The 25,479-nt window shown below is 49.9% G+C and overlaps 2 protein-coding genes; one reads left to right on the plus strand and one right to left on the minus strand.

Moving 5' to 3' along the window:
- The first annotated feature begins 2,485 nt into the window (after positions 1–2,485).
- On the plus strand, positions 2,486–2,563 carry CHC_T00004259001 (hypothetical protein). The gene has a single exon (XM_005715567.1). The coding sequence runs from the start codon at positions 2,486–2,488 to the stop codon at positions 2,561–2,563; it is 78 nt and encodes a 25-aa protein (XP_005715624.1).
- Positions 2,491–4,443, minus strand: CHC_T00010209001 (Animal heme peroxidase homologue). XM_005715568.1 is given in 3 exon segments: positions 2,491–2,624; positions 2,625–4,370; positions 4,371–4,443. The coding sequence occupies 1 exon segment, from the start codon at positions 4,368–4,370 to the stop codon at positions 2,625–2,627; it is 1,746 nt and encodes a 581-aa protein (XP_005715625.1). The 5' UTR covers positions 4,371–4,443; the 3' UTR covers positions 2,491–2,624.
- Between the last annotated feature and the right edge of the window lie 21,036 nt (positions 4,444–25,479).

The raw sequence follows: 25,479 nt of genomic DNA on the forward strand, positions 1-25,479 counted from the left end.
GACGAGGGGGAAAGGGGCGACGAAGACCGGAGAGAGGACGAGAGCAGTAGCGAAGAGGACGGGGGAGCAGCGGGGCGGGGAACGCCGGCAACGATGGTGGACCAGAGACGAAGGGACGGCGGAGCGGGAGGTGCGGGGCGAGGAGCGGAGAAAGAAGGGATTTGGCTCGGCGCGCAAAGCGCGCACGGAGCCCACTTGTCAGCCCCTAAATGTTAATGCCTATCCTAATGCCAATAGGACGTTGCTGGGAAATTTGGATGCAGAAGGTTGGTTTCCGAAAGGGGGAGTAGTGGTCTGCACTGCCAAGGGGTCCATGGATATGACGGTCCTTCCACTACTTATCAAACACCTTAATAACTACGTGCGAATGTTTGTGCCATCTGATATTCACTACTTGCTTAAGCTGGATGGGCACGGCTCCCGGAAAGGTATGGAATGGGTGGAGGCGTGTGTGGAAAATAGATGTGAAGTCGTCGTTGCACCAGCTAACACCTCCCACTTCTTACAGCCCTGCGACCAAGACATAACCAAAACGTTTAATAGTCACATCAGGGCTGTAAACGATGAGCTAATGAAGCACAAAGTTACTGACACGAAGTCAATTGGGGTCAAATTGATTTGTGGTGTGCGGGCATTTGAGGCAGTCACGATGGAAAAGTGTGCGATAAGCTTTAGTAAGACCGGTCCTTTTCCGTTCCGGAGGCGGTTCGCGAGGCGTTTTCAGCATGTTCCGGTTATTGACCTCATTGAGAGAGAGGACAGCACCACGCTTACCGAGAAAGAGACCAGGCGAGTTGCGAAACAAATTCTAGAATCCGTCGCTGATCCGTCACGAGCCCTGCAGCTCGTTGCAATTTTACTGCAGAGGGCGACAAGTACTAATTCCATACTACTCAGTTTACGGGGCAGCAGCACAGCCAGTAGTGTGGGCACACATGTATCCGCTACGAATGTTCTCCTTCTCTGCGGTGCACCTGCAGAATACATAACAGTACACGAAGCAATAACCAAGCAGAGGGATCGACTCGACAAGGAGAAAGCTAACCAGGAGGACAAGAAACGGAAGAAGATACAGAAAGCAGAATTGCTCGCCGCGGGGCGCGAAGCGTCTTGAGAAGCTGAAGAATGCGGCAGAAAAGTGTCGCACAGCTGCGGTTAAAAAGCTTGAAGCGGAGAAAAGAAAGCAAGCCGTGCAGGAAAGGAAGCGTGCATCGCAAGCCGCTGCGCTGGCGAAAAGACAGGCGGCACAGGGCCGAATACGAGCTGCACGAGACAAAAAACCGCAGCGAAGGGACGCAAGGCCGTCAATATTGGCCCAAGCACCCCTCAGAAGGCTTCAGCTTCGGCTTTGGTGGATAACTCGGAGAAAAGGACCCGCTCTCCATTGAAGGGGATCTCCCCTTGGGGTAAATTCAGGAGATCTAGGCAATCTGGCGCTGCTGACACCGAGTAAATAAAACTGTCGAGCTTGTTTTGTTGTCCAAATCACCCCATTACCCCATTACCCATATCTAGAATTGCACGGAGGATGAGTGGCCATTTGTATACGGGGCAGAAAAAATTGTGGTTTTTAATTTGATTGCAGGGCCTAGTGCCAAATCATAACTTGCCTGCCAAATTATCCCAGCATGAAGGGTAGCCTCTTTCGTTTAACAAATTCCTGAAAATCATTTTATTCCTAGACGTTAGTCTAGGTGTAAGCAAGAAAAAAGGGGACGGCTCGTTACACGTGTTCACTTTTTCTGTAAAGTACACGTGTCCACTTTTTTCTGTAAAGTACACGTGTTCACTTCTCCTTATGAGGGGAACGGGGTGGTGCTGAACTTTTTTTTTTCTGTAATATATTTTTCTTTTCTGTTTCTTTTTTTTTTCTCACTTCTCTTTGTGAGGGGAACGGGGTGGTGCTGTCCGCACGGCTGTTCGCAGAGGTGTACCCTTGGATACTGTTCAGGTCATAAGTTGAACCGAAGTCTTGGCGCCAACCCGCCCGAAAGGTTTATAGTATAAACCTGTACAGTCACACCCCAATACTGTAATGTATTCAATATTTTTCAGGAATTGCATTAGAAACCTTTCTCTTTGTTTCCGTTTTCTTTCCGCGGAAACGTCTAGGACTCGCGATGCGTGCATCGCAAAGAATGTCTTTCACAGGGAATGGGGAGGTGTTCACGAATCTCGGGTCTCCACCGTGTTGCGTGGCTTCATACTGAAGTGGTTACGCATGCTCGGGGATGCACGGCGAGCACTGTTCCATCCGTGTGCAATTTTTCCTCATAGTATTGCGTGGCATTCAAAGTATCCGCCATGAAAAAACAAGTAGGGCGTTGTCAAGCGTCAACTTTCAAATACAGGTTCTATACATCTCTATAAAACCTACAACTCTCACCGCAGTGAGAGGGGTGCACCATCTTGGTCCCCGTTCTGTTTTTGCCGTCCCTTTTTCCCTCACCAGTTCAACACATGCGTATAGACTTCGAACACTGCGATGGTGAATAAAAAAGGAAGGCAGCCTTGCCACCCGACATCGTTGTCTATCTTTACTTCCAGCCAGCCCAGCCCATAACCCAAGTAAAGTGTACTTATGACGATATATTAATATCTTAACAATACATCTACGCCGTCTTTTAGAAGAAGATTCTGTTCGGCAACTCGGACGAGGCAATGTTCGTGTTTCTCAGGATCAGCGAGCGGAAGATCTCCGACTCAGTGAACAGCGCGTTCACCCGCGGGATCGCGCTGCGCATCTGGCTCGAGAACACGTTCCGGTTGCGGAAGAAGAACCGGTCACCATCCCTGAGCACGCTGAACTGCCTCTCCCAGATAGCGTTCATCGTCGGCCCCATCGAGCTTCCGGACTCGTGGTCCTCGGCCACTAGGCCGATCCACGCCTCCACGCGGTCTACCGTCCCGTACACGTTCTGCAGACCGCTCTGCACGTTCGCTACGCTCGAGATGTCCGCAAAGCTCGTCGCCTTGCGCATCCCCATCAGCTCTTGGATCTCAGTGAAACTTGGAAGGGCGTGGTCGCGTGACCGCTGAAGGTTGAACGCGATCAGGTCAAATCCAAAGTTGATCGCAGGCACGTTTGTGAAAAGGAAGTTGCGCAGGTTGTTGTTAACCATCAGGTCAATTTCCTGTGCCTTAATCTGCGTCGCCCCTCGAATGAACTCTTCGGCTCCCTCAAATCTGGAGGCCACGCGGAAGAACGTGTCTGTCATAGGGATCGATGGAAGCACCGAGTTACCAGGTCCCCTCCGCGCTATCACGTTTCCAACCATGGTATGGCCCACGCGGAACGCCGCCGTGCTGAACACGTCCAGAACATCAGGTCGCGTCGTAATACTCACACGTCGGAAGCGGGGAAGGTCCTTGCCGACTATCGCGGGATAGTACTCCTCAAGCACAATCTTTTGGAACTGCGCCCCATTAATCTTACGGGCGTTTTGGAATAGCTCGTCCTGACCCATATCCGGGAATGCCGCCTCAAGTTCGTCGCATAAATCGTTGTGCTCGCGAAGGAAAACAACGTGCAGGGCCGTGAGAACAGGATTCTCAGCGGGGCGGACATCACCAGCAACGAAAAATTGGTCGCTGGGGAGGGGCACATTAGACAAGTCCATGAAGTTGACGGGGAGAATGTCACCTGGACCAGTCCTTAGCTTGCAGCTTCCGGGCTCGCGAAGAACATCCTGACGAATCTGGTTGGAACCATACACAGCGGCAAGGTCAAGAACACTCGAGTGCGCATTGATAGGTCTCTCGATATCAACGCCCGGAGGCGGACGGGAGCCTCCTGCAGCTGACCCGCCACCAGTACCTTGGAGAAGACCCTGCGTATCCACGATGCCGCGGACAGACCGGGAGAATTGAAGTTGACCACCAGAAAAATTGGCGAAGATCGGGTCCTCGCGGGGGATCGGAATCGGCATGGATTCACTGCCTGGCGGGGTGAGCATGAAAGTATGGTCTAGAAATTGACCGAAGAAGGTGGCCATTTCATTGAGTCCACGGTCGTTGAACTTGTCATCAGACTGCTGGCAGAGCATGTTCGAAACGTCACGGGCGGATGGCAGGTCCAACCCATTGGGATTAGCGGAGTTTAGGAAGCGCTGGAGAGATGTCTGAGCACGACCTGCTGCGCCCCACGTCCTGAAAACTGTGTTAGTGCAGGAACCGTCGGCGGTGCGGAATTCAGAGCTGCAGCGTCTTGAGGTCATTTCATCTTCCTCGGCACTACCAGGGTTGACAACTTGCAATTGTAACTCAACATCTCGGCCTCGACTGCCAGGGCGCAGGCCTTGTCCTGAAACGAGGTTGAGAATAAGGGCGAACGCAGTCGCCAGAAGAACGGCAACCTTGATAGACATCATTGTTGGAAAGAGACGCTACAAGCAATGGCGAGAAAGTTTGGAAATGAGACTTGTTGGTTGGTGAAGAGGTGAGAGTTGCTGGATGATGAAAGTTGCTGTGCCGCAGTGGGAAGTCAGCTTATGTACTGTTTGGGGGGGACGGAACGATGCATCAGAACATATGCATGATGTGCAGGAACAAGAGAAATACATCCAAGGGGCCAGATGCATGGCATAGTGGTACGTCAATGTGTTGCGTTGCAAGTGATGAAGCAAAGGATAGAAACAGAAGAAGTGTCAATGCGCATCACTTCGGTCCCCAACTAGATGTTGTGACGTATACAAGTTTCCTTCAGAGAGAATACAATTTATCTCGAGATCTTTGAAACTATCTTCCAGGTAAGTGTATTTTTCCGCCTGCAAGCCCGATCGAATCAGTGTCAACAAGCGAGGCCGTAAATGCCAAGTCGACGACAATTTTAGCGTTGGATTGGATGAGAGCCATACGGTGAGTCCAATGGAAAGCGAAGGGTAGAAATGAGAAATATTCCTGTATTGTTTCGCAATTATCTTCTGTCGATGCAAGCCTGTTGATGTAAGAAGAGAGGCTATAGCTGAGAAAGACAAAGGTTACGCCGCATGTCGCCATGAAGTCAGTCGGCGCGGCACTGAAACCTGTTGGGCCTTTTCACGGTGTGAGACCTGGCTGTATCGTCATCAGGGGTCCGCGGGAGGGACACGAGACGTCAGATCACAATTCGAGGCCGCCTGTAAAGTTTCGTAGATGGCAGACGGTTGGGGATTGGTCTTTGCGGACGAGCACCGGCGTGTCTCTCTACGAGGCTGTGGACTAGGGTTTTGAGGCTACGTCACCGGTGCTACGGAGAGGGTGAGGAGCACATTTATGGATTTGTAGATGAGGTACCCTTCGAAGGGTAGAGCCCGTGCGACAAGAACGGACGGGGCACCAGGTATTTTGCATTGATGACATTTCTTGATTTCATGTAGAGCAAAAACGATTCAAAATCCGGCTCCCTATTTCTCCTCGCTCCGAACAAACTCCGCCGTCTCTTTTCTTTTTCGCCTCACATGTTCCGCATTATACTGTAGTTAGCCACCGCTGGCGTACGTCGTCACCAGAGGCTTCCTATTCCCGGATACGCTACAGTAGTACTGTACATACCCTCGCTGTTTGCCTGCGAGCAGCGATGTGGACGTTTAGCCGTTACGTCATCGTCGTTGGCGAAGAAAATTTGACAGGTCGAGACAAGCCCACTTCTCCACTGCTTTGAGAGCAATAAGCTATCCTTATTTGCGACATATATGTTTCATGAGTTCCAGGACGTGTAGTTCTACACTTGCCGCGTCGCAGGCCTGAACAACGTGAGCTTCATTGCTGTTACCCCTGCAAATGGCATCATAATATACTGTAGGTTGCTCCATTTCTCAACAAGTCTGTCTCGGACAGCAATGCTCCCAGCGCTGATTCCCTGGTCTTTGTCTTCACCTTCCCATCATCTATGAACCTATTTGCTATTTCTAGTATGGCACGGTATCTACGAAAGGAGCCTGGACAAGCTGCGTTACATGATACGCCGCGTCTGTGTTTCTTTCACATACTTCCATGTCTCAACAGGCTGGAAAGATCCTCATCTCTATCACCCCTCATTCCACCCAGCCCCCCGTGCCCCCTTGTGTTTTCTCCTCTCCTTAGATTAGTGTTACGTACGCTCTAGAAACGCCAAAATCAACTACATTTCATAAAGATCCGACGTATATCTCGAAGGAAATATTATGTCTTCCATCAGATCGCCTCTAAAGGAGTCTCTGGCGGGGCCTCATCCTATCGCAGCCATGGCAATACCACGAAAAGAAAGCTGGCAGTACTGCACGGCCACTCCACTAACGTTTCGATATGTTGACGAAACAGTGGCATGCAACCGAAATGGACCTCAATATGATGCGATTAGTTCTAAGTTAGGGAGAGCTCATGTCCAGAGTCCTTTTGGTTTGCCTTCTTCGCATTTAATCCAGAGTATGACGAAGCTTAAAAACGTGGAAGGAAAGACAACTCGAAAAAAGTTGGCAGACTCATCATCTGCAATTGCTGCCATCCATCCTAGTGTCTGTTCGACCCAGCGTTATCATAACATAGCATATGCAAATTTTATTTCTTTTCAACTTCGATGTCCACGATTTATATCTTTCTTTGGAGGGTTGACTCGTCTTCCATTTTTCTGAAGGTAGAACTGAATAGAAAGCACTCTACGCAGTGTGTTTATGCCACTGATATAAAATTAGAATAAAGAAAAATGCTTACTGTAACCCTACTTCTTCTTTTGAACACCTTTATGCGCATCAGCGAGTTCGTTTTCGCTAGAATCGACGAGCAACTACTTTATCTGTGGTGAAAGCCTTCTAGTTTCAAAAAACAGAAGTGCAATCGTGAGGTGCGTTCTGTAGAATAAATAAAATAAGTTTTGTCCTCATGGGAGGACTAACGGTCCTATAGACACTAGGCATGAAGCAGAAAGAAGACCTTCAAAAAATGCCAAGTGCAGTATGGCCATTTGCTGGTCTGCTTTGCACTTTCACCATTCATCCCGCTCAGGTAGGTCTGAATGAACAAAAGGCTGCTTTAATGAGATATCGCGTTGTGGGCATTTTTGAGAACGAAGAACGTGCAAATCAGTATTTGGCTGTACCGTCGGATCTTTCTACATCTTTTCTGCTAATTTCAGCTCCGTCCATTGTGGCATGAAAACACAAATTTTCTGTTATGGCTTCCCCACATTAGTTTGCCTTTGGCGGCCCGTGTCACTCTTCTGCAGCTCTAGCTAGATATACTCAAATCGGCAATAATGGAGAAAATGTCCTTTCCTCTTCATGCCCTTCACCCTGGGCAAATTTGATTTGTCCACTATTTGCACGGTATGTGGTTGCTCGTGCATAGGCTGGGGCAGACGCACGGACCAAAAAGAGCTCCAACATAGTCGTACCGACATAATACCATCAAAATTATTCAGCCCCCCTGAGCTCATAGTAGTAGAAATGACTGTGTCACTGCAGTTCAGATGACATCCTTGCATCTAGACAAAATCATGCTTGAGTCAGTGAAGGGTTTTTATTTTTATCAGGATTTGTTTCAGCTTTTAGCGTTCCTTTTCGTTTCTGAAGAGGAAGAAAACCCACCGTGCGTCGACTTGATTCTTTTCAGAATGTCTTCATTGTTTTAAAGCGACAGGACACTCAATTATTTAATTAAAAGGTATCATAGCTTCTTGCGCCAATTACTAATATACGTGGGATCTCTGGCCTCTCCAAGTCTTGTACTGTAATTGAAAGGATATTTGAAATATGCAAAAGAGGACAGCATATAAAATGACTAAAACAACAGATAACATGGCAGAGAATATGCACATTTTTGCCTGTCTCGGTATATATCTTGTAGGCACGTAGTCAACGGTCTCGCCTATGAAGATGAGTCTGTGTCAACTTGTTTTAAGATTCCATGCCTTACACGTTTTTAAGCTCCATCATACTGTGGATTAAATTCGAAAAAGACAAACCAAAAGGACTCTGGACGTGAGATCTCCCTAAAGTAGAACCAATCGCATCAGCTTCAGGTCCATTTCTGCTGCATGCCACTGTTTCGTCGCCAAAACGATGGCGGAGTGGCCGTGCAGCACTGCCCGTTGTTTATACAATTCGTTAACTCTCGAATCTGATTTCACCTCGTTGGTATCAGACTCAGAATCTATCAGCGCCTATATGTCTTTCTATTTACACGATTTTCACCGTTACGTCATGTGGATCCTTTTTTGAGGAGAATTGGCATTCTACATATTGCTATTTCCCTAAAATGTTGTATACTGACGCATACCCTCTCGATGTCAACACAACGAAGGACCCTGCGCAATGATTCAAAAGGTAGAAACGATCTCACTAACATGAAATTCAGAAAACGGATGCCGATTGCAGCTGCCAAAGCGGGACAACATGTGTCACCTTTAGGTCTTCATATCATTTAAAACCTACTTCAGTATGTGCACGGCAGACCTTTATAATATGTTTTCACTTACATGCGACGAGAGAGACGAGATTTTGGGTTGGCACGTCTTGCAAAACGAAGAGTATGAAGCGGCTTATCGAATGCGGTTCATCGGATTGTCACCATGCGGCCCTGGCTCATGACGTCTTATAAGATCTGTTGGCACAGCCAGTAGGTTATTCTCCGTAGTTCAAGAATCGTTACCCCGAATCATGGCAAGATTGGCGTGGGGTGAGAATATGGTAACTCGATTTCAGCATATGCAGGGCCGTCCAGGAGGTGCGTGTGTTCATGTTTGATCACCCTACGGATTGGGAAGCACAGGTTACAGTGGCATATGGTGCGAGTCGGAAAATTGGTGATGCTTTTGTCAAGCAGTTAGAACAACGTCAGATTACAGATCTGTGCTAATAGGAACCAATGCAATCAGTTAATCAGCAGGCGCTTCTATGTCTGACAGAATCAACGAGGTTTGGCAAAGAAAACGAAAGTGGATAACATGAGCAACTCATTTTTTTCAAGCGTAATTCACTACTCCATGTCTAGAGCTACATTGTACATACAGTAGTGTGTAAATTCTTTGATAACATCATGTAGTTGTACCCTTCGTAGCACTGTACAGATTAGCGGCCCTTAAATTTTGGGGTACTGTATATCGATACCTGTGTTTGTCTTAGTCAACAACGAACGGGAAACAGACTTGCAGCGAGCACAACTGTGATGTGTAAACACCTACTACTGTACCCTTGGGTACTGTACAGCCTTCTGGTACGGCGTGCCTCCTCGAATGCCCCCCTTTCAAGAGCACTTCAAGGGAACCTACAAGTACTTCAAGGGCACCCTACAGAAAGATGGAAAGCCCTAGCTACACATGTAGGAGTGGGGAAACAATACGAAGTGTCACAAATTCTTCCATGTGCATTGCTCTATGCGCATTTCTTTCTGTGCCCCCTCTCCTCTCCTTCATCAAGTGTCCACGTTGGTGGTGCTTTGCTGTCCCCACGTGTGATACCTCGGTGTAAAGTAGTTATTTCTGGGAATATTTTTGAGAATTTGCAAAATATAATTTTTGGTTTGAGTTGCCATGATGAGGATTGCTGTGGGATCCCGCCATTTTGGAGACACTATCAAAAGCGATGTCTTCGTCACTATTCGACATATTCTTGTTGTAGACGTCAAGCACATATACGATTGTTTAGGGTGACGCTGCTTGTAGAGAAATGAATCGCTGAAGGCGCGATGCATGCGAGCTTTTTCTTCGGATTCCGGCCCAGTTTTTGATCTCACTCCCTCCCACCCACCACGCAAGACACTTTCGGCCCTCCATTCACCCGTCCACGGCTGTTCCATCCCGCTTATGAAAGAAAATTCATTCTATGAATGTCGTGTCATAGAGATGGCCTCTCTTTTATTTGGTTTACCAGATATCCTGTCTTCGTATTCTCGGATGATACCGTCGCCCGGTGGCGTCTCCGCTGCTGGCCATGTCCTCATCGTTCTTATTGGATGCTTACCTCCGACTCCAGCTGTTGCCAACGGACAGAGAATCTACTCCGTGTAAACCAAAAGCAAGAAATCCTTCCAGTGCTGTTATTCGTGTCTTCCAGGAATGTGTCTGTTAGAGAATAAAGCATTGTCTTCGAAAGTCTATTACTCACACGTTCAGCAATTCAGCACCAGGTGAAGATACTCTTTACAACAACGCCAAAAATGAAGGGACCATATGCCGCACGAGCAGCAATTTTTAGGTCCAGGTGTTTTGCTAATCCTGAGTTCGTTTAGCCTTCCTTTGCCCCTCATGCCCGCATGATGAAATCTTGAGGATAAAAACAGCGGGAAATGCATGACTACGGAAATGGGAAAGTAAAACAGTTCACTATCCCACTGGATTGCACGGCACTCGGAAAGACAGTGCCGACTGCGGAGAAATACCATCCCGCCCATCGGAAGAGGAGTCACACCTCCGATCCTAACCCCTGACGCAGAATCCGCACGTCTTAGAGTTCGCGAGAGTACTGTAGCACATACAGCTCCCAATGCGAAGTAGCAATGAGTCGTGGCAAGGAGGAACAGAAGCCATTACGACATGAAACAGTGTCCTGATCCCACCATTTTAAAATGGTTTGCGCTTCCGTTTCGACGGAGACGAGAATATATACAGCGCTGTTTACGCTTGGGAATAGTTTAGAGGCATGCTGTGCCTTGGGGTTTCTCACAGAATCTTCTATGAGATGCAGTATGGAGCGGAAACGAGGAACCGAAGCATCGTTGAAGAAAAAAGAGAGAGAAAAGACATTCCGTATTGACTCTGTCCGCTGCCTAAGGTACTACTACATTCACGAGGAAAAGAGCGCTTTTATTCGTTTTTAGTAGCTTGGTTTCCTTGATACTGCAAAACCGAAGAAATTTCCCTGGGGAGACGTTCCTAAAGATCGAGCGATCAGCAAAAGCGCACCTTAGTCTCACCGCATGGGGTTTAAGCGCTTTTCTCTAAGAAAGGGGGGATCTCTGGATGGAGTGCACAATTAATTAATGTAGAAAACGCCAAGCGCAAAGTTACTTTAAACCACAATTTGCCGGACATCAGTTGCTGCCATAAAGCGGGGCGCTGTTTCCCGGCAGGTCCTCGACAATTCATTCTCACTGGTTGTTTCTTGTGGGAGAGACTCAACACCTGAGGTCGTCTTTACTGGGGACATGAGCGACGACGGTGTTAAGTACGGTGAGAGTGCTATGTACACGTGTAAGATGCGACATTTCTCAACCACGCCGATCACTTTCTGAGAATTCTCCGCCGCCATACGTCATTCCCACAGCCGCATCTCATTCAGAATTTTTCGCGTACCTCAGTCTGGGAGAAGGTGTCACTATTGCTCCGGTCGTAGAAAAGGAGTTTCGCCCACACGCTTGCGAATTGTCACTATTGCTCCGGTCGTAGAAAAGGAGTTTCGCCCACACGCTTGCGAATTCTGTCGAATGCACAAAGCTCCAGGTATTGACGATCATCTCTGCTCGTCTTTACATTCTTGCGGTTGCCACAAGCTTCGACAAGGCCTCGTCTCCTCTTCTAACTGTCTCTCTATTTTTTCTCATCTTGGACATCATCAACATTCCGTGAAAGTGTAAACGTCCTCCCTTTTTTTTACATCTCCACTCCTTTGCAAACCAACCACTCGTCTCTCTCTACTTAAGCCATCCCCAGCATCCCTCCGATCCATCTTCCCTCACCCCAATCAATTCAACTCTTAACTCCTCATCCTAACTCCTCATCCTAACTCTTCACGCCTTTCAACCACCAAAAATGTCTCGCATCACCCTGAATAACCGCGAGAATGCTTCTGCCCCATCCCATCATCTGCTTCTCGTCGGCGCAGGACCTCGCAGCACCATTCAAATTGAGGCCGAAATCTCATTCATGCTTCTCTACAACAACCATTTCCAGGAACTCATGAAACTCGGCGCTCGCTATCGCATTGATACCACTGTCGTTGAAAAGCAGGCTCGCGTCGCAGCTGGAGCCTCCTTCTCTGCCGATCAAACGGGAATGGCCAACACAGGTATTGAAGATGACATTGAGTTTTCTTTGCCTATCACTGGCATGTCGGACGGAGAAATTGATGATATCAAAAGTCTGTTGAGCTACAAACAGCGCTACGAACATCGATTCGGACAGAACCCGGAAGCGTACTACGAGGAGCTCAAACATCTCAACCTTCCCGGTTCCGTCATGTTCAGGCGCTCCGTCGGGCCTATGTCTGGAACCCGTTCCGGGCAACTTGACCACTCTCGTGCCTACCTCATGCGCAAAACCATGGGGGAGGAGGAATTTGACCATTTCAATCTTGTCCGCCGCATTGCAAATGAGCGACTTCCCTTCTATAAGCTAAACGTTATGCATTCCAACCTACTCGAAGAAATTGCAGTCTCCGAGCAAACCAAGCCTTCTGCGAGGCTTCTTGATCTGGAAGAAAGCCGTTGGCGTTGGTTTACCGCTGACCAAATCCGCATGAATACTGGAACAACCCTCAAGCATCCAGTCGAGGACCTCGATGCGCGCGACCTCACCTTCTGTCAGTCTATGAACATCGCAGATATCAAACTCTATTTTGCATCTCGCAAATTGCTTGATTCTCAAGACATGGTTGTCCCAGGAACGAAAATTTTGTGTGGAGGATTGAGTCTTTCCTCACTCGACCAGCTAAGCGTGCTCGACGGGATCATGAATCTTTTCGAGGTAGATAACAAATCGCTTCTTGGATATCGCGTCACAAGTCATGCAAAGGAGTTGTATCAGGGCGCCATCACATTAGTCAGCCGCACCCCAGGAAAGGCCTGTCCTCCGAGGCACTCCTTCGAGCCAGAATGGACGCAAGAGACGCCCCTTTTGGGTAACACAAAGCATCTTCACTCTCTTTTCCTCCATGAGAGTGGCGAAGAGGTTTACCAGCTCTGGTATGACATATTGAAGGCCACGGTTGCCCGTGCCTTGAACCGGACCCCGAGCGAAATGAATAAGTCCCAATCTACAGAGGAGCTCCTTCGGTCCAAGTTCGAGGAAACATCCTGGTTTCTGGATCACCGCCGCAAGGCTGGCTTGGCTGAGCTGCAAGACAGACTAGCCGTGAAGGAGCGCCTGCTCAAGGAATCCATGAAGACTGAATCCGGGGCGTGGCGCCAAGCGGCGCTGAGTCTCATTCTTGGTTTCGGGCCTGAAAGCGATCTCGGCCAAGCAACTAGTGAAATGGAAGAGCTTGCCCCGATCACATTCAAAGGACGGCAGGCAATGCTCATCCACAGGGCGCAGCAATACGGCATCACGCATCCGCGGGTTGCCCTGAAAAAGTCGAACAAGGTGCCCGTGGGCAACTTCAAGAAGATCATGAGCTTTGTGACGGCATCTCCGGTGGAGATTCACAGCATGTTCCACCTTCTTTTCCAAGCCGGGATTGCCAAGTTTGTTCCGGCTTCCTACTCGGACATTTCGGTGGACGCAAGCGGGCGGTATCTTTCCGTCGGCGGGGAAAAGTACGACGCTCTGGTTGTTTCCCCCGTTTTCGACCGCAACACCAATCCCGCCGTGAAATCTCTTGCGGGGCAAGTCCGCCCGATTCACCTTAGTGCACCAGGGTACGGGGCAGTTGGCAAGTTCCGGCAGTTTATCTCTCCGTCAGGGAAGCCTCTCCCCGTCGAAGACAACGGGCTCGGCGGGGCCGGCTTCCAGGTACAAGAGGGGGACGGGAAAGGGTCGACCGTCGGTGCGTTCGCGGTGGACATCAACAACAGGGCGTCCGCAGCCAGCACGGCTGCGTCATACGCTACGCGAAGGATGGCGCTCGCGCATCTCAAGGCGGCCGGCGTGTCATCGCCGACGACGACACTGTCCGCTATCTACGAAAGTCAGAAGCCCGAGGAAGCGGCGTATGACGAGGAAGTGAGGAGCTTTGAAAAGTACTTTGATGAGATTTATGAGATCGGGGCGTATCTGAGGGCGATTGAAAAGGTGAGCCGGAATGATTCGGACATGTACGTCAAGCTGTACGATAGGGGAACGACGGTTGAGGGACGAAAGGATGCGGTGAAGGTGATGTCTGAAAGCGAGTCAAGCATCGAAAGGAAGGCGGCAAAGATGTACACGATTGAAATGATGGGAAGGCCTTCGTTCACCCCGGCTAAGAGGGATGAGTACCTCGAGAGGTTTGTGGACACAACGGCGGAAGAGGATAAGGCTGCGTATGCTGAGGCGTTCAGGCTCGCAAAGAAAGCCCTTGTAGTAGGAGCATAGCAGTATCCGTGGAGAAGCAATAACTGTCCATTTAGTTTTTAACTCTAGCTGTCTAGCCATCCATAGTTGCAATAACAAGAATTTTGTTGAAACAATTAAGCCTTGCCTGTTGGTTTTTGTGCACCAAGTACGTTCGCGTATGTGAACGATCCTTGGAAGCTGTTTAAAGTGGTTACCCAAGGATGCGTAGTATAAAGTGCAACTCGGAAGAGGGAAGAAAATAATTTCATGGTACGGGAGGTGGTCGAAACTCGAAACTACTCCAGCTTTGTGAAAATATTTCATTCTTTAATTTGACATTTTTGAGCGAAAAAGAGGATTTGAAGGCAGTAGTAGAAAGTAGATGTGTGAACACGAGACCGATGTCCTTTATTTCCTCGTCGTCGCTCTGTGCGCCTACTTATATTCGTGCACTCAGGACAGTCTGTCCTGTGCGGTCTGACTATCGAGATTTCCATCGGCGAATGTAGTTGTGCGGTCTGACAGTCGCGGGGTTCGCCGATGGGGATTGAGATTAGGGGAGTTGACGTGCAGCTTCTTGAGGAGCTCACTTGTGCGAAGGCGTCCGAGGGGTTTTGTGAAGTAGTCGGCTAAGTTGTTGCTGGTTGGGATGTGTGTCGCTGCTATGGTGCCCCGAGAGATGTGGTCGTGGATGATGTGATGCTTGATGTCAATGAACTTTCTGCGTTTGGTGGGCGCTGAGTTTTTGGCGACTTGTATCGTGGCTTGGTTATCGATGAATAGTGGTGTTGGATGGGGTTCTGGAAGGCCTATGTCGTCAAGTACTCGTCGAATCCAGTGTGTTTGCTGTGTAGCAGTGGATGCCGCTAAATATTCAGCTTCGCAAGTGGAGCTGGCTACTGTGGTTTGCCTAGATGAGGTCCAGCTGATGGGGCAGTCGTACATGGTATGGATTATCCCTGTCCTCGATTTTCGGTCGGGGTCGTTGGCGAAGTCGGAATCCGTGTAACTCTTGAGTGAATGTTGACTGGGGGGGCTGTTGCGTGTGAATTCGATGCCGTGTCGTTGAGTTCCTTTCAAGTATCGAAGGAGCCATTTTAAGAGTTGATTATGAGTGATGGTGGGGTTGTGCATGACTGTGGCTAGTTTGTTGACGGCGAGGTGGATGTCCGGTCTTGTACTGTCTGCGACGTAGCGCAGATCGCCTATGATTTGCCGGAACATCGTTGCTTGCGGTGATGTGAGAGTTTCGGATTTGGATGCTTCGTCTAAGTTTGTTTTGTATGGGAGGGGGGTGGGTTTTGGATTGCATGTGGTCATGCGTGCCTTTTCTAGAATAGTGGCGATTACGATGGGTTGAGATATGTGGATGGACTGGTTTTCTTGTTTGGTGATTGTCCATTTTAGGTAGTTGGTGGGGAATCCAAGTCGTTTCACCTTGTATTTTCGACTGAGGTCGATGTGTAGTTGATCGTGGAGGTTAGGATTTGATGCTATTGATAGGAAATCGTCCATGCTTACTGCAATGATGATAGAGCCTTGCCGGTTGTGTTTGTGGAATAGGCACGGGTCTGCTTGCGTAGGTTGGTATTGATGCTTGAGGAGGTGGGCGACCAATCCATCGTAGTAGATGCGCGCGGCTGGAGGTGTTCCATATATGTTTTTGATTAGTTTTCCACCTTTGCAGGGATGTTTCATGGAGCCGTCGAACCTGGGATGTTGCCTTATGAAGACTGGTTTTTTGTGACAGTAGTTCTCGTATAAGTATGCGGATGAAATGTCCATATGTTCTGTGGTCCAATTGCGTGCGGCGGCTATGGATAGCAGGAGTCTGACGGTGTGTTTCTCTGCCATATATGTTGTGACGTTATCTGGGTCATAGTGATGTCCTGCTATCATTTGGTCTCCTCGTGCTGCACAGCAGGCCTTCCGTTCAGTTATTTGCCCTTGTGAGGATCGCTTGTATCGATATGTCATGGTTAGGTTGGCGTGTTTGAGGTTGGCTCGAGCTGCATTCATTATCGTTTGGTTAATGCGCTCGGCCAAGGAATTTTCTTGGGGCTGATGGGGCGTGTTGTTGAGGTATTGTATGCCTAGGTCAGCGTACGTGTGGAGAGCGGCTTTCGATTTGAATTCTTTTGCGTTGTCGGTGCGGTATATGCGTGGAAGGCGGCCGTTTTGGCGAAGTTGCTTGAAGAATTGAGGCATAATTATCTCGACTTCGCGTCGATCTTTGAGAAAGAATAGGATGAGGTATCGGGAGGCGGCATCAATGTACGAGAGGAAGTGCAGGTGCCCTTGCAGTGATGGAGGATTGATGGGACCACATGTGTCAGAGCTGATGTATTCTGACGGTTTGTAGGAGTGCTGCTTTGGTTTGTGCGGGTAAGGTCTTTGTTTGGCGTGGGCACATGCTGAGCAAGATATGGTGGCTGAGATTGAGGCGAGGCGGCGTGGTATTCCATGCACGAGTTGTTGACGGGCAATGGATTGGATGACGCGGGGTGGTGCGTGGTTGAGTTTTAAATGCCAGTCGTGGAGTGCAATAATGTCCAGGGATGGGGGAGTGGGTGTGGGTTGGGTGTTGCGAAGCTTGTAGATGGGTTGAGTGTTGTGGTGCTTTGCGGTGGTGGTATTTGGACGTTGCGAGAGTAGTAGATTGGGTTTTGAGAGAGAGGGTGAGAGAGTAGGTGAAGGTTGCTCATTGGATTTGGGATGCGCTGTCTTGGTATGTTTGTTGTTTGAGGGTCGTGTGCGAGCGCTATGAGCGTGGTTCTGTTTGGAGCTCCAGGTGTATGCTTGATGTTTGTGATTCCATGGAGCGGTTCCGAGAATCCTGGTTGTGCCTTTGTTTCGAGCGTACATGATTGCTTTGGTTGGTGTGAAGAGCACGTTTCCATGGTGGATCGTGATGTCATGGACGGATAGTAGATTAGACTTGATCTTCGGCGTAACAAGGGCTGGTATGCGTATTGTGTTGTTCATATTCGTCTTGATTGATGTCTGACCACGGTGTGTGCAGTGGGTGCTGTCGTTAGTTGCCGTGTACGTTTTGGCGCGATAGGAGTTCGGGTGGAGGATATGTTTGGTGTGGGAGACATGTGACGGATGAGCTCCGGAGTCGAGTGTATACGTACATGGCGGGGGTTGATGGTCGTCAGCTGACATGATTGGGTGTTCATGCACTTCCTCGTTAATGTGCGGGACGTCTGGAGCTAATGTACGAGATTGCGTGTATTGTTTCGTGGTTGTTTTCCGTTGGTGACGAGGGTGTTGAGGGTGTCGACATTCGTAGTCCCTGTGGATCGGGTGAGGTATGCCTCTGTTTTGATGGAATTTGCATGGGTTCGAGATACGACGTGGCACTCGACGAAAGGAGGGGGCTGTTCGCCATGTGTCTTGGTTCGCGTTTGTAGTTATGATAGGCGAATATCCTTGTGTCGTACTGGTGGGTTTTTGGAAGGATGTGTAGGAAGTTATGCGGTTGAATTTGTGTACGAAATCCTTGATATCGTGGGGATCTAGTGAGATGAGTTGGACACCTACTGTAGATGTGACTGGGTTGAAGCGTAGTCCGTCAATGAGAAATTCTACAGTTGTCCTTGGGTCTGATATAGAGGGGTAGCGTGCCGCTATCATTTTGGTTTTGATTGTTTCATGGGCTGTGATGTATTGAGAGAGTGTCATGTCGGGTAGAAATACGGTTTGTTCCGCGAGTTGCTTCAGGTACTTGTGATCGGAAGTGTTCGTGGTGTCAAGGTGTGCAGTAATTGCTGTTATGAGTGTGTAAGGTGTAGGATCGCTGGTCGGTGTGATGATTAAGTTGGCAATTTCGGGTGGGATAGATGATATGATTTTGCCGATGAGATAGTGTTTGTTGCGCTGAAATTCTGCCTGTTGGTCTGGATCTTGGGGTACTTCGGGGTTGCCGGTGATGTGGTTGATGCAGTCGATGGTGTGAGCTGCGGCGCGAATGGCTACGAGCCATGGGCCGTAGTTGGCTGTGTCGAGTTTGGGAACGTCTGAGCGTTTATCCATGTTGCTGAGGGCTGGCTGGAGCCGGGGAGGTGGGAAGTATGTCAGTAGTGCGGTGAGATCTGAGGGAGTAGGGAGGGGCCTCCGATGGCGGAGGGATCGGGTGTGTGACGTCGTGTTGGGGAGTGGTTAGCGAGTGTTGCCCATAACCTGTGTGAACACGAGACCGATGTCCTTTATTTCCTCGTCGTCGCTCTGTGCGCCTACTTATATTCGTGCACTCAGGACAGTCTGTCCTGTGCGGTCTGACAGTAGAAACCGAAGTGAAAGAAGGTGTTGAACCTGCAGAAATCGAGATACGACAGGCTAGGACGAGCCGTAGCAGAAGGAGGAGGGCATCAGGGCATCATGCCCTCCTCCTTCTGCTACGGCTCGTCTTGCATGATGCAACACAGCGATGCTCCTGGATCAGGAGTGCAGGAAACAAGTTTGGCAAGCAGATGGTCGCCCGTGACACGCCGCATTACAGTAGCGACGGCGCCTCCAGCCAGGAGAGACACAGATAGAGAGTAAACACCTTGAAGACCACCGGGAGAGGAGGGTGGTCACAAGAGTCTTTCTCAGGTTATGGTCCCTCTATCGCAGTAACAACCTGCGCAAAACACGCACTATCGCATCCAACCAACCAACTACGCGCCTTGAGCGCTTCCGCCGCCGCCAAGAGCAGCAAGACATCCAAGAACATATCAACGACCTATTACGCAACTGCGAACTTCAAGAACAAAATCACTCCACCACCAACGACACAAACTTTCAAGCCAAGATGTCCAACTCCGACAGACCCAAACTACCCAAGCTCTCGTACCACAACTTCCATTTTTGGAAGTCCTCGCTAAAGATCAACGCCTCTCTGCACGACGCCGACCTAATCCTTGCCTCCCCGGTACTACTCACACCGGTCGACCCTGCCACTGCCTCAACTTACAACAAGAAAGTAAACAAGCTCAAAGCCCTGATCATCCAAAGCCTCCCAGATGAAATTGTTACGAAACTACCGCACAAATTTCTCGAAACCACACCCCATGGCATATGCGCCACTATCGAATCTCACGTATCAACAAACAATATGCAAAACCATGATGTTCTAGAAGCGGAAGCCCGGTCAATTCTGTTTCTGCCGGGATCCAACCTCGATGAGTTTGTCACTCAGCACGAGGCTGTGCGGACCAAAATGATAAACGCCTCTTACCGACAAATCAGCGACGAACGCGCAACTGTCAAGTTCATGATACAAGGCCTTCGAAAGCACCCCGACTTCACAAACCTCGCCATCATACTAACCGGCAACCCACCGTCCAGCATACAAGCATTCTCAAATTACATCCGACAAGCACTTCTACTACAAGACGACGGACCCACATTACCGCCCGTTCAATCCATGGCCCGCCCCTGGAGCAGACCCAGCTATGGTAATGACAGGCGCGTACAGCAACGCCAAACCCCGCCAAGCGACAAGAATTGCCCCAAACCGCACGGCTGGAATGGTAAATGGTGTACGTACCACGCATCCACCACCCACGACACGCATGCGTGCCGCGTGAAGTATCGTCAAAGAAGCGGACCCCAACGGCGACAAACCCACTACCGCGCGCGCCAAGTCCAAGAAGAAGCCGAAACCAACCCTCTGATGCAGGAACTGGCCCTGCGCCTTTCCACTCTGGAACAAGCCATGGACACAGCCAACGATTCGGCCATGCACAACGGTAAGTCATACATTGTCGACTCCGCAGCCAACCCATCGTACACCAACGCACCGCACAGCACCATGACTCCCATCACCACACCTCTCCAAACGAGCACCGCTGACGGACGCCCCCACAAAATCACGCACAAAGGACAGATCGCCCTACAGATGAGCACTAAACGCATTCTACGTATCCCCAACGCGGTACATGCTCCAAGCATACGGTTCAATCTCGTTTCCGTGCACGATCTGGCCTCAAAATATGGAAAAGTAACCTTTTTCCCTTCAACCGCCTTCGTGCACACCAAAGAAAACAGCAACCAGATCACCGCAACAGCTCGGTACCGCCACGGCAATTATGAATTAAACAGAGCAATCACCACAACATCTGTCCAAGCCCCCCCACGCCCACGCATCCAGGCCCATATGCATGCATTTGCGGCACGAACCATACCAGTTCCGCACACCCGATCAAACAAAACCCCAAAACCACCATGCAACTCGGCACCGGAGCATCCAGCAACACTCGCCGCACCCCGCCACCTCAACGCTCGAATAAGAACCCTGAAGCCCCCTTGCACATCACTCCGACAAGTCCCACCAGACACACCCCCTGACACCACAACAGCCGCGACCAAAACGCTTCACGACTGGCACATCAAACTTGGGCATATACAACCCAAAACAATGGTACTGATGGCGAGAAAACAGCTACTCCCTATACTACCAGAAAGCATTAGCCAGAAACCACCAAAAATCACCTGCAGCGCCTGCCACACAGCTAAGCTCAAACCCGCCCCACACCGCCTAGCGAATCATATAGCCAGGACAGGAGAACGTGTATCTTCCGATGTGCTCGGACCAGTCTCACCACCGTCACGCATCCACCACCACCGCTACGCAATCACCTTCATCGACACAGCAACGCGGTACCTCTTCCTTGCCCTGCTCACTTCGCGCAAAGAAGTCCTAACCCAGGTAATGCACCACATCGAACGCATCAAAAATATCACAGGCCGATACCCAAGCCTGTTCAGATGCGACAACGCCGCAGAATACATATCCAAACAAGCGCAAAACTATCATCTCCAACGAGGTATCGACCTCACCCCATCCACCGCCTACACACCCCAAGAGAATTCCATTGCAGAAAGGATTAATCAAACACTAATGCGTCACGCCCGTGCAGCACTTCAGCATAGCCGCCTAGACGACAGCTTCTGGGCAGACGCGCTACGCGACGCAGCCTTCAAATATAACCTGACCTACCACACCGGCGTCGGCAACCTTCCCCATACACTGTGGCACCGGCGCCCCCCGGTCATTAGTCAAATACTAGCCTTCGGACAACTTGGCTCCATACCCTCACTCATCCCGATCAAAAAGAAGCTGCAAACTAGGGCTGAACCTGTTCGTTACATGCACGGAATCGACGAAAATCACATTCGCATATACAATCTCCCAAATCACAAATACCAAACCGCCCGCACTGTCAACTTCTCGCCGTATGCCCACAGATTGGATCCGTGCCGACACTCCACCATAGCCTTCCACACAGCAACGCCAACGGTTCACCAGCTCTCCGAACAAAAACGGTCAACCCGCAAAAAGCCCTCTTCCCAACGCAATGTACCTGAGACAATCACAACCAACACACTGCCACCCCGCTCTACCGCCCAAGCAAGGAAATACCCAGACGCCAACTTATGGCAAGTAGCCCACGACAGCGAACTAGAGCAGCTTGACGCGAAAAAGGCCATAAGATGGGCGCCACAATCAGAACTACCACCACGACACTTGATAATCCCCACTACCTGGACATACCGATACAAAACCTCGTCAAACGGAGCTACACGGAAAGCCCGTTGCTCAATCAGGGGGGACCGAATGCTGCCAAACGTACACTTCGATCCAAATAAAACAGCAAGCTTCATGGCAGACAAAGCCACGGTCCGCCTGATCATAGCCATCACCGCTGCCCACAGGCTGCATGTCGAGCACTTCGATATCAAATGCGCATACCTTCACGAATCATATAATCACGACAAGCCAGTTTACGTCTGGCAACCACGCAAATTTGACGGCTCTCTCAGCCACCCGCACCCAGTTGGGCAACTGCAAGGCAATATATATGGCACGCCCCCTGAAGGTTACATATTCTCTACAGCCTTACACCGGTATCTCAAGGATAATGGTTATCGCCAACTCCAGTCAGATGTCTCCCTGTTCATCCGTACCAAAGGCGCAGACTACATCTTAGTAGTAGTGTCCATGGACGACTTTTTAGTGGCAGCAACAAGGCATAACCTCATTGACGACTTCCACAACACCCTCTCCAAGAAATACAACGTCAAGCGACTCGGACGGCCAAAATCCTACTTGAATTGGCATTTCTCCTTTACAGATAAGGGAATACATGTCTCACAACCTGCCTACATCACCAAAATCGCTGAACGTTTGAAAATGAGTAACGCAAACACCAAGAAATACCCGTACATATCAGGAATTAATCTTGATCCGCCTGCAGACGACGAACCAGAAATCACAAGCTCGAAACTGTATAGGGAAGTGGTTGGAGATCTCCGATATCTGGCAGACTGCACGAGATTTGACATAGCATACATTACCGCTGCCCTAGCCAGGGCCCTTTCCAAGCCAACAGAGAGACACTGGCAACATCTAAAGCGGACCATTCGGTACCTGCTTCACACACCCACACACGGAATATTATGCCAGTTCGACAAACCAATACATCTCACCAGCTTCGCTGACGCAGACTACGCGCGCTGCGGCGTCACTCGCAAATCAGTCTCCGGGCATGTCCATCTTGTTGGAGGATCACCAGTGCACTGGCGCTCAAAGCGGCAAGACACAGTCGCCTTATCAACTTGCGAAGCTGAGTACGTGTCCGCAGCCCAGGCATGCCAGGACACAATCTGGTTGAAAGACATGCTGCAAGAGCTACCCATAAACTACCAGGGGCCGCCGCTCGTGAATGTCGACAACAATTCTGCGGTCCAAGTCGCCACCAATGTGGCTCCAACACGCAAACGGAAGCACATCAATATTCGCTTCCCTTACCTTCAGGATCACGTTACAGAAGCCACTATAACCCTCAAGCACGTCCCCAGCACAGAGATGCTAGCCGACTCACTCACTAAACCACTAAGTGAGGCATTGTTCACCTCGCTGCACACGAAAATGCGCCTCTGTCCTCTTGCACCCACTCCGCGCGTTGGGGGGACTGACACGCCGCAAGCAGCTCCTACACAACGCACGAGTGGTCGCGGAGTAGTAGAGCATCCGACACGCCGCTGACACGCCGCATTACAGTAGCGACGGCGCCTCCAGCCAGGAGAGACATAGATAGAAAGTAAACACCTTGAAGACCACCGGGAGAGGAGGGTGGTCACAAGAGTCTTTCTCAGCCCGCTTCTGTTTTCGCCGAGCCCCCTCTCACGCTGACAGTGCTGGTGCTGACAGTGCTAGTGTTGACCGTTCTACCCGATGCTGACAGTCCGGATGCTGACAGTGCCGATGCTGACTGTACCGATGGCGACACGGCATCGGTGACGTCACCGGCTGTTGATGCCAACAGCCGGTGACATCTACAGCCCGTTTCTCTCTCTCTCGCTCTCTCTCTCTCAGGACGGCAGTCGTGCTGTTCTTCGACTCCGCAACGGTGAGTTGATTATTTTGGTGCATCACGAAGAATGCCCAGGTTCCTTCCTTCGAAGGCCTTTCGAATTATATAAGCGCTGTATGTATGAGCAGAGACGGCAAGTGCGTTGTGTTGCGGTCAAGTGACACTACTTTGCGAGTGTGAGACGCTGAGACGGGACGCCAAACCGGCGACGAAATGACTAGACACACGGGTTTGGATTTGAGCGTGTTGGTGACTGCTCATGAACGCGAGGCTCGTCTCTATTGGACATGTGGCCTCACATGAGGCCATTTGACCTCGTATGAGGCCACCTTCCAACTTTGTTTTTCTCGATTTGAGCTTGTTCAGCAAGAAGGAAAAAGATGCCGTCCTCACTGCGGTTGAGTTGTGCGTTGTGGAAGGCTGGGGTTTGGTGAGATGTGCACGTCCTTTCTAGCCATTATTAGAAAGCCTAAAAACGAAGCCTTTTTGACGGACCTCAAAGCGTTACGTGTTTATATCTTCGAAACGAAAGCGCCTGTTTAAAGTTTTAACTAGACATTGAACTGCATTGGATTCTCAGTCTCTGTGTGTCTTCACAACTGCTATCCCAATTTTTTTGCAAGATGTTACGGCCGAGCGCAGATACGTTAAAGAAATGGTGTCCAAATTGATATATATATATAATATTTTTGCACAAAAGGGAATCTGGTCTAAAATATGAGGCAAATCGCTTGTCGTCGAGACACTTGTGCATGTGCATCAGTTCTAAACGCACTCGCCACTTCCAGGACACAAGGAACGCTACAGTAGGTGTCGAATAGATGGGGTGCTGTCAACAGCACCGAAATAACTCTGCCCGACCTTGGCACTGCATGAGGCGGAACTGCTGTCAACGTCGAGCGCGGGACTACCCTTGTTGGCATGTCGACCGGTATGCCCGGCATCCTGACCGTTGTGAACCCAGGACATCCGCATAGCCAAGAATCGTTTTGCCACCGTGTTTTACTAGCATTGCGCAGCGTAGCACTGCGATACGTCGCGGGCGTGAGTGGCGCAATTGGTAACACTCCGGGTAACACTCCGGGATGCCCCGGGGGCTAAACATGCAGGGCATCCATCTTGACACGCAGTGGCTTTCGCAGAGTTACACGCAGCATTCACCTCCCAAAAGATCATGCCGATCGTCACCTCCGCATTTCTTCCACCATTGTCTACCGGAGCCCTCTGACATACATACGCACCGTGACAGCGGGGACAACAATTTTACTCGAACCCACTGTAATTAGCATGGCTGACAGTTGCGGTAGCAGCCGGTAGACAAGCATATTATTGTCTCCTGGATACTTCGGGCAGACACGCAGCCTCGTGCTGCGATATGATGCCCTCGGCAAGCCTCGGTGCTCATATCTGCACTCGGAGCGTGTCTGCACTCGTAGCCAGTAGACAACCCCTACGTGATGGATGCTCCGCGTTTGCTAACCAACTGGTCCCAGACGGCTAGAGATTCTGTATCTCCTCCTGGGAGGAACCCCGAATTTTCTTTTATTGGTGCGGCAATACACAGAATTTTAGAAAAAGGGTCAAAGTGTAGATTTTGGGGCGACACCCGGCCAAAGTGAAATCTACGTGGGGCGATTTCAATGCGGTGGGGGTTTTTATAGGGCGACACTACTAAAAAGTGCTTTGCTAGTAGGGTGATTTTGGTCCATGGTGTCCTTTTCAGGGGGTGACAATGCACGTTTTCTAGGGTGACAGAAAAACGATCGTAAAGTCACCTCCGACAAACTCATATTCGGGGATGTCACCCCATAAAAACGTATAGCATCGTGGCATTTCGGCAGAGACCTAAACGTTAGAAAAGTCGCCCTAGAAATGCATGATTGTTTTAATGTCACCCCTATAAAAGCACGCCAACGCACGGTTTCGCGCTGGATAAAGCGCTCTCAAAACTGAAACAATATAGTGTGGCTA

Source organism: Chondrus crispus, genomic scaffold (assembly GCF_000350225.1).
Source record: "Chondrus crispus Stackhouse genomic scaffold, scaffold_223, whole genome shotgun sequence".
NCBI lineage: Eukaryota > Rhodophyta > Florideophyceae > Gigartinales > Gigartinaceae > Chondrus > Chondrus crispus.

Coding starts and splice junctions, on each gene's coding strand:
- CHC_T00004259001 (XM_005715567.1), top strand. CDS start 2,486: ATGGTGAATAAAAAAGGAAGGCAGCCTTGCCACCCGACATCGTTGTCT.
- CHC_T00010209001 (XM_005715568.1), bottom strand. CDS start 4,370: ATGATGTCTATCAAGGTTGCCGTTCTTCTGGCGACTGCGTTCGCCCTT.